At 48.3% G+C, this 8,667-nt stretch overlaps 1 protein-coding gene across 1 annotated transcript; it reads left to right on the top strand.

The window, feature by feature from the left end:
- Nucleotides 1-290: 290 nt before the first annotated feature.
- On the top strand, nucleotides 291-8,560 carry Icam3 (intercellular adhesion molecule 3). Its single transcript, XM_004667419.2, has 7 exons — nucleotides 291-369; nucleotides 874-1,140; nucleotides 5,844-6,149; nucleotides 6,368-6,655; nucleotides 6,865-7,119; nucleotides 7,207-7,455; nucleotides 8,297-8,560. The coding sequence occupies exons 1-7, from the start codon at nucleotides 327-329 to the stop codon at nucleotides 8,488-8,490; spliced, it is 1,602 nt and encodes a 533-aa protein (XP_004667476.2). The 5' UTR covers nucleotides 291-326; the 3' UTR covers nucleotides 8,491-8,560.
- The last annotated feature ends 107 nt before the right edge of the window (nucleotides 8,561-8,667 follow it).

The following is an 8,667-nucleotide window of genomic DNA, read 5'->3' as shown; positions in this document are numbered from 1 at the left end:
TTGATGTGGCTCTGAGACTACATAGTGAATTCCAGGACAGCACAGCATGGGTAGAGTGAGACAGTACCTCAAAAGACCAAAAAAAAAAAGCACTCCCACATTATGGAGAGTGCAGCCCTGCAGCGTGCAGCACCGCAGACCTGCTTTGTTCCTGTGAGAAACCCCTCACTTCTGCTCTTCATCTAGTCCCCACATGCCAGCTTCCCCATCTTAGAGCCTCCCAGGCTCAGGGCCAGGTGCAGCCCAGAGTCATGTGCAATCATAACCACTGACTTCCGCCTCCTCCCCACCACCTGATTTGCCATCTTCTTCCTCTCTCTGCCATCATGACAGCCATTGAGTTGCTGGTTTGCTGTCTGCTGCCGCTAGGTGAGACTGCCTCTGATGAGCAGGGTGGGTTTCAGGGGTTGCTAGTGAGTTGGGGAGAGAAAACATTTCATCTCACATTATGCTGTCACCCTGGCCACCAAAAAACCCTTCTGCTAACAAATCTCACTTCCCTGTGTACCTTTAGCTTGGCCTTGGGGTCAGGTTTGTGTTTGTGATAGACTCCGTTCCCACTAGCATTTTTTCCCTCCCTCCCTCTCTCTCCTCTTTGCCTGTTTGAGCTGCTCTGTCAGCTTCCCTCTTTTGGTTCACTTGGCAAACTTCTGCTCAACCGTCAAAATTGGCCTTCCTTGCCTCCTCCTGTCTTCCTCAACTCTTCTCATAGAGACTGCATTAAAGTCACCCAGAGACTCCTGCTTAGCTGTCTGCCCACCATTGCCTCCACCGTGTGAAGCAGGGACCGTTATATCCTGGGGGTGATGTAAGGCCTGCAGCGGGGTGGGTTGTGAGTGGCAAAGCACCACAGACTTCCTCTTGTTCTTGAAGGACTGCATGGTCAGGAATATCTACTACAGATGGAGCCCCAGAACCCACTGCTTCCTGGGGGAGGGACACTCACCGTGAACTGTAGCACGAACTGTCCGGATCCTGAGCTCATCAACTTGGAGACGTCTCTATCAAAGGAGCCCATCGGCGAGGGTGTGGGCTGGGCAGCTTTCCAACTTATCAATGTGACTGTTGACAGCCAACTCCTCTGCTCTGGCTACTGTAGCGGTGTCCAGATAACTACCACCTCGAGCATTACTGTGTACAGTGAGTGGAAATACAAGTGGCAGTGGGAGGGGGGTGGATTGGTCCAGTGGTTGTGAAGGCCCCTGAAATTGCAGGAATGGATGAGCCAGTTCTGACCTGGCCTGAATATATGAAAGACAGAGAGATGACAGACATGCATCTCAACCAGGACAACAGCTGAGAAATCCATTTCTTTGTGTCCCACCAGGACTTCTTTTACTTTTCTTTTTCTTCTTTTTCCGCTGCTGCTGCTGCTGCTGCTGCTGCTGCTGCTGCTGCTGCTGCTGCTGCTTCTTCTTCTTCTTCTTCTTCTTCTTCTTCTTCTTCTTCTTCTTCTTCTTCTTCTTCTTCTTCTTTTGATAGGGTCTCAAAAATTCCAGGCTGACCTGGAATTCAATATGCAATCTCTCTCAGGATGGCCTCAAATTATGTTGATCCTCCTACCTCTCCCTCCCAGGTGCTGGGATTAAAGGCATATGCTGCCTTGTTTGGCTCTTTATTTTTGGAGGGGGGTTTCAAGGTAGGGTCTCACTGTGGCCCAAGCTGACCTGGAATTCACTATGTAGTCTCAGGATGACCTCGAACTCGGTCGGAGTGCTGGGATTAAAGGCGTGGGCCACCACGCCTGGTTTTTGGCTCTTTTTTCCTTTCTCAGATATTTTATTGTTATTTATTTGAGAGAGTGAGAGTGAGAGAGAAGCCAGGCGTGGTGGCCCACGCCTTTAATCCCAGCACTTGTGAGGCAGAGGTAGGTGGATCTCGAGTTCGAGGCCACCCTGAGACTACAGAGTGAGAGAGAGTGATGAAGAGGCAAAGGGGGGGGGTGGGGAATGGGTGCATCAGGGCCTCTAGCTGCTGTAAACAAACTCCAGACACATGTGCCACTTGTGCACCTGGCTTACATGGGTGCTGGGGAATCAAACCTATCCTTTGGCTTTTCAGACAAGTACCTTAAGTGCTAAAACCATCTCACCAGCCCCTGGCTAATTTTTTTTATTCTTTTTTTGTTGTTAGTTTTGTGTTTTTTTCCCCTTTTTTTTCCTCAATTTTTATTAACATTTTCCATGATTATAAAAAAAATCCCATGGTAATACCCTCCCCGCCCCACTTTCCCCTTTGAAATTCCATTCTCCATTATATCCCCTCCCCATCTCAATCATTCTACTTACATATATACAATACCAACCTATTAAGTACCCTGCTCCCTTCCTTTCTCTTCCCTTTATAACTTACTGGCCTCTGTTACTGAGTTTTTTCCTTCTCACGCAGAAGCCCAATCATCTGTAGCTAGGATCCACATATGAGGGAGAACATGTGGGCCTAGGTTACCTCACTTAGTATAATCCTTTCCAGATCCATCCATTTTTCTGCAAATTTCATAACTTTATTTTTCTTTACCGCTGAGTAGAACTCCATTGTATAAATGTGCCATATCTTCATTATCCACTCATCTGTTGAGGGACATCTAGGCTGGTTCCATTTCCCAGCTATTATAAATTGAGCAGCAATAAACATGGTTGAGCACGTACTTCTAAGGAAATGAGATGAGTCCTTAGGATATATGCCTGGCACATTTAAAAAAATATATATTTTATTTATTTTCCAGCAGAGAGACAGAGAGGAGGGGTATGCCAGGGCTGCCAGCTGCTGCAAACAAATTCCAGATGTAAGCACCACTTTGTGTATTTGGCATGTGGGTACTGGGAAATCAAACCGGGGTCATCAGACTTTACAAATGCCTTAACTGCTGAGCTGTCTCTTCAGCACCCCCCCTTTTTAAAAATGTTTTATGAAACTTTAAATTATTTATTTATTTATGAGTGAAAGAGAAAGAGGCAGATAGAGAATGGGCACACTACGGCCTTCTGCAAACGAACTCCAGACGCATGTGCTACCTTGTACATCTGGTTTTATGTTGGTCTTGGGGAATTGAACCTAGGTCCTTTAGCTTTGTAGGTTAAGTGCCTTAACCACTAAGCTATCTCTCCAGTCCTGATTTGCTTTTTTTTTAAAACAGGGTCTCACTCTGTAGTCCAGGCTGGGTTCAAACTCACAATTATCCTCCTACCTCAGTCTCCCAAGTGCTGGGAGAAAAGGTGTGTACCACCACATCTGGCTCCAACAGATATTTTCATTTATTAATTATATTATTAATTATATTTGGTTTTGCATGTTTATGTGTGTGTAGTTCATGTGTACATGCATGTGGGTGAATGTGCATGCATATATCTGTGTATGTGGAGGCCAGAGATTGATCCTGGATGTCTTACTCCATCTCTCAGCAAGTTATTTTTGGAGACAGAGTGTATTAGTTACTTACAGTGATCAAATATATGACCAGAAACAACTTATGGGAGGAAGGGCTTAATTCAGTTTACAGCTTGAAGTTACAGTCCATCATGGCCAAGAAGGGATTGCTCAGCAGTTAAGGCGCTTGCCTGAGAAGCCTAAGGCCCAGGTTTGATTCCCCAGTACACATGTAAGCCAGATGCACAGGTGATGCATGCATTTGGAGTTCATCTGCAGAGGCCAGAGGCCCTGGAACACCCATTCTCTCTCTCTCAAATAAATGGAATTCACTATGTAGTCTCAGGGTGGCCTTGAACTCATGGTGATCCCCCTACTTCTGCTTCCTGAGTGCTGGGATTAAAGGCGTGCGCCCCACACCCTGCCAGCTTTTCTTTTCTTTTTTCTTTCGTTTTTTTATGAGACAGAGAATTGGTGGGCCAGGGCTTCCAGCCACTGCCATCAAACTCCAGACACATGTGCCATCTTGTGCACATGTGCAACCTTGCCATATCTCTCCAGCCCCTTTTCTCTTTTTATACGGTTCAGGTCCTCCAGCTCATGACATAGTGCCAGCCACAACTACGGTCAGTCTTCCCCTCTCAAGCTAATGTAGATAACCCCTCACAGGTATTCTGAGTCTTGTCAAGTTGACAATCAACATAAATTGTCTCACATGGTCTCTCAGTCTCTAGAGTCACTGATTCAGCTAACTAACTCGCCAACAACCCCTAGGATCCTCCAGCCTCCACCTCTACCTTGCTGGGATTACAGAGACATAACATCTTGTCCAGTTTATGCAGTGCTGGGGGTGGAACCCAGGGCTTCGTGCATGCTAGGCAAGCTCTGTGCTCACTTGTGGGTGCACAATGCTTCTGTGCAGGACCTGAAAGGATAGAGGTGTTTGTCTTGGCTCATGAGAGTAAACTGTGACTGGCTCTTTCAAGTCTGCACCATGCTGGGAGCACGGGGTCAGATGGTGCAGGAGCACAGGGGATAGATTCTGAGATTACATTTCCCACCATTACCATCCCCATGTTCATCCTTCTCCTTAATACCTAAAGTTCAAGCATTTTCCAAAGCCTCCATGACCAAGAGTTGAGGTAGCAAGACTAGAGCCATCTGTTCCACAAAGGGAGCCCAGGTTTCTTTTTCTGACCTGGTATTCAGTATGTAGTCTCAGAATGGCCACCCCCAACTCACAGGGATCCTCCTACCTCTGCCTCCTGTGTGAGTGCTGTGATTAAAGACATGTGCTACCATGCCTTCTGGCTTCTTTTCATTGCCTATGTGTTAACCATCTTAATGCAAACAGCAACCTAATGACATCTCTATTATTATTATTTTATTTTGGGTTTTCGAGGTAGTGGTTCACTCTAGCCCAGCCTGACCTGGAATTCACCATATAGTCTCAGGGTGGCCTTGCACTCACAGCAACCCTTCTACCTCTGCCTCCTGAGTGCTGGCATTAAAGGTGTGCGCCACCACACCCAGATTTTCAATTATTTTTGCCTTTACAGATGGGGATACAGCCCAGAGAGGAGAGGTGGTTTGCCCGAAGACAACAGCTTGAAGTGGCAGAGCCCGTGTTACAGTGTGGAGCTCTAGCCAGTATGGTAGCTCATGCTTGCAAACCAGCACTCAGGAGGTTGAGGCAGGAGTATCCCAAGTTCCAGGCCAACCCTGAAGTTCTAGACACCCCATACTCTTGACTCAGCCCATCACTCCTTCTAGATGCCCTTACTTTACCAAAAATTCAAAGCAGCCACAGGACCCCCCAAAAATACAGGTACAATTAAAAAAAAAAAAACAGGGAGGGGTTGGGGAGATGATGCAGTGGTTGAAGCATTCACCATTCAAGCTGGAATACCTGAGTTCAATCGCCAGACCTGAGGCAGAGGTGGAGGATCACTGTGAGTTCAAGGCCATCCTGAGACTACATAGTGAATGCTAGAGGGAGATCCTTCCTCAAAAAAGAAAAAAAAAAAAAAAATCCGGGCGTGGTGTCACACGCCTTTAATCCCAGCACTTGGGAGGCAGAGGTAGGAGGATTGCCATGAGTTCGAGGCCACCCTGAGACTCCATAGTGAATTCCAGGTCAGCCTGGGCTAGAGTGAGACCCTACCTCGAAAAACCAAAAAAAAAAAAAAAAAAAAGAAAAAAGAAAAAAGAAAAGAAAGTTGATTTAGTGATCAATATAATAAATGTTCATCTTCTTTTTTTCTTCACTGTACTGTCTTTGGGAACAAAATCTGACTTTTATCTTAGTTCCTAGCATAAGAGCAAAAGGAAATTTCCTTCTGTTTTATGTTCTCTGAAATAAACAGGAATGGGTTGGGAACTTTGGCTCAGCCTTAAGAGTATCAGCCTAGAATCCATACTTAGGGGCTGGGGGTTGCTCAGTTGGCTGACAAGTCACCGCCTGTCCTTCTTTGCAGAATTACCCGAGCGTGTGGAGCTGGCCCCCTTTCCCCTCTGGTACCCAGTGGGAAGAAACTTCACCCTGCACTGTCAGGTGATAGGTGGGGAGCCACGGACGCAACTTTCAGTGGTGTTGCTCCGTGGGGAAGAGGAACTGGTCCGGAAGCCTGTTCTGGGGAACGCTGGGGTTGTGATGGCCACATTGTTGGCAGACAGAAGTGACCATGGTGCCAATTTTTCATGCCGCGCAGAACTGGACCTGCGGCCACATGGACTGGCCCTGTTTCAGAATACCTCGGCTCCCAGGCAGCTCCGAACTTTTGGTGAGGGAAAGGGCTCCACATAATGGGGGTGATGAGCTAAACAAAGCAAGGGGATGTCTTGGACCATAGGGCTTCCAAAAAGGCAAGTGCTTTACCACTGGGCAAGATATATCCAGACAGGAGGCTGCAGGTGGGAGCTGGGTTGGGTCTGATGAGAAGGCCATGTAGATGTTTCTGGGAAGGGGGTGATTTAGGCTCCATTGTACCCTTATCCCCAGCCCTGCCCATGACTCCCCCGAGCCTTGTGGTCCCCCCAATCTTGGAGGTGGGAACGTTGAATGCGGTGGACTGCACTTTGGATGGGCTGTTCCCGGCTTCTGAGGCTCAGGTCCAAATGACACTGGGAGACAGGATGCTGAATACTACAGTCACCAGCCACGGGGACTCGCTCAGGGCCACGGCTGCAGCTACAGCCCACGCAGATCAGGAGGGTGTCAAAGAGATTGTCTGCATCGTGAGCCTTGGCGGCCACAATTTCCAGGCTCAGGAGAACTTGACTATCTTCAGTAAGAAGGGACCAGAAACAAAAAGGACGGGGGTGGGACTAAGACTGGATCTGAAGAGCCTGCTAAGGCAGAGACCGGGTGGTGGAAAGGCGGAGCTTGTGATTAAGGCTTAGCTGGGATACCAGAGAAAGGGGGCAGGAGGAGGGCGTGGCTTGACCTGTGGGAAGGTTGTGGTTAGTACGTTGTTGCAGTGTCTTTCTTGCCTTTAGGCTTCCTTGGACCCATAGTAAGTCTGAGCGAGACCAACATCACCGAGGGTTCCAAGGTAAATGTAACTTGCACATCTGGGGCCAACACTCAGGTCCTGCTGGATGGTGCTCCGGTCCCTCCTCCTGGGAAGCCTGCCGAGCTTCAGCTGCATGCCCGGGAGAGCGATGACGGGCGGGAATTCTTCTGCAAGGCTACTCTTGAGGTGGAAGGAATTATTTTGTACAGGAACGCTACGGTCCAGCTGCATGTCTTTTGTGAGTTGGTCCTCATCCCTCTCTGTTCCTTTGCCTTCCTGTTCCTCTTGGGAATTTTGGGTGTCTAACCACGTGGTGGTTCCACAGATGGACCCAAGATTGACCGTGCAAAATGTCCCCAGCGCTTTGCGTGGAAAGATAGGACTACCCATATCTTGCAGTGCCAGGCCCGGGGCAATCCAGTCCCGCACCTACAGTGTTTGCAGGACAGCTCCAGGCGTGAGGTGCCCATTGGAATACCATTCCTCGTCAACTTAAGTCACAATGGCACTTATCAATGCCAGGCGTCCAGTCCAAGGGGCACGCACACCTTGCTGGTGGTGATTGACGTTCAAGGTAAGCCACAGAGTAGTCCACGTGGGAGTAGAGGCCCAGCCTGGCAGGAGCACACACAGTTCTCTTTATATTCTTTAAGTAAACCATTCTTTTAAAAATTGTATTTGTTTATATTTGAGACAGAGAGAAAGGTAATGAGAGAGAGAGAATGGGCATAAACTGGTTTTTCGAGGTAGGGTCTCCCTCTAGCTAAGGCTGACCAGGAATTCACTGTCTTTTCAGGGTGGCCTTGAAATCACAGCAAACCTCCTACCTCTGCCTCCCAAGAGCTGGGATTAAAGGTGTGTGCCACCATGCCTGGCCTTAAATTGTTTTAATTTTTAAATATTTATTTGAGAGAGAGAGAAGCAGAGAGAAAGACAGGGAATGGGCACACCAGGGCTCCATCTGCTGCAAACGAACTCCAGACACATGTGCCACCTTGTGCATCTGGCTTATGTGGGTCCTGGGGAATCAAACCTAGGTCCTCTGGTTTTGCAGGCAAGTGCCTGAACCACTAAGCCATCTCCTCAGGCCTGTTTTTTTGAGGTAGGATTTCACTCTAGCCCAGGCTGATCTGGAATTCACTATGTCGTCTCAGGGTTACCTCCAACTCATAGTAGCCTCCTGAGTGCTGAGATTAAAGGTGTGGGCCACCATCCCAACTCTTTTATTTTGATGTCATCCTCTTTTCCTGGTATTATGAGGGTCTTATGTAGGCAGTGCCAGGCACTGTGAGGTCATGGGTGTCCAGGCCTTTTTGTGTCTGGAAAAGTACATTGTAAGCAGTCCTACCCTTCCTTTGGCTCTTAAATTCTTTCCACCACCTCTTCTTGTGCCTTAACTGGACTTCTCTGTGCAGGTCGGAACCTCATCTGGATCAATATCTTCATAGGAGTGCTAGTGATCCTAGGTGTGGTGACTACAGCGGTGGCGTTATTATACATCTTCTGGTTGCAGAAACGGAAGGCCACCTACCACCTTAAACATCCAAGCACCTCTGTGCCCCTCAGGGCCCTTCAGTCTGAAAATACAGCGGGGAAAGAGGCGCTCTGAGCTGCGGATGCTGAAATCCTGCAAGGGCGGCAGGGGTTTTGGCTGTATCAGGGTCCCGCAAATAAAGCCTTCCAACTCCAAAGTCTGCTTTTAATTTCACACGGGCCGTGAAGCCACCAAAAGCCCTGCGCTGCCTCTGAAAGGCACCAAGACAGCGGAAGAGGGCGGGGCTTCAGG

The sequence above is a fragment of the Jaculus jaculus genome, chromosome 2 (genome assembly GCF_020740685.1).
Source record: "Jaculus jaculus isolate mJacJac1 chromosome 2, mJacJac1.mat.Y.cur, whole genome shotgun sequence".
NCBI lineage: Eukaryota > Metazoa > Chordata > Mammalia > Rodentia > Dipodidae > Jaculus > Jaculus jaculus.
This window is presented reverse-complemented; position numbering and strand designations above follow the sequence as displayed.

Coding starts and splice junctions, on each gene's coding strand:
- Icam3 (XM_004667419.2), top strand. CDS start 327: ATGACAGCCATTGAGTTGCTGGTTTGCTGTCTGCTGCCGCTAG. Junction 6,150..6,367: donor CAGGCAGCTCCGAACTTTTG/GTGAGGGAAAGG, acceptor CCTTATCCCCAG/CCCTGCCCATGACTCCCCCG. Junction 6,656..6,864: donor GGAGAACTTGACTATCTTCA/GTAAGAAGGGAC, acceptor TCTTGCCTTTAG/GCTTCCTTGGACCCATAGTA.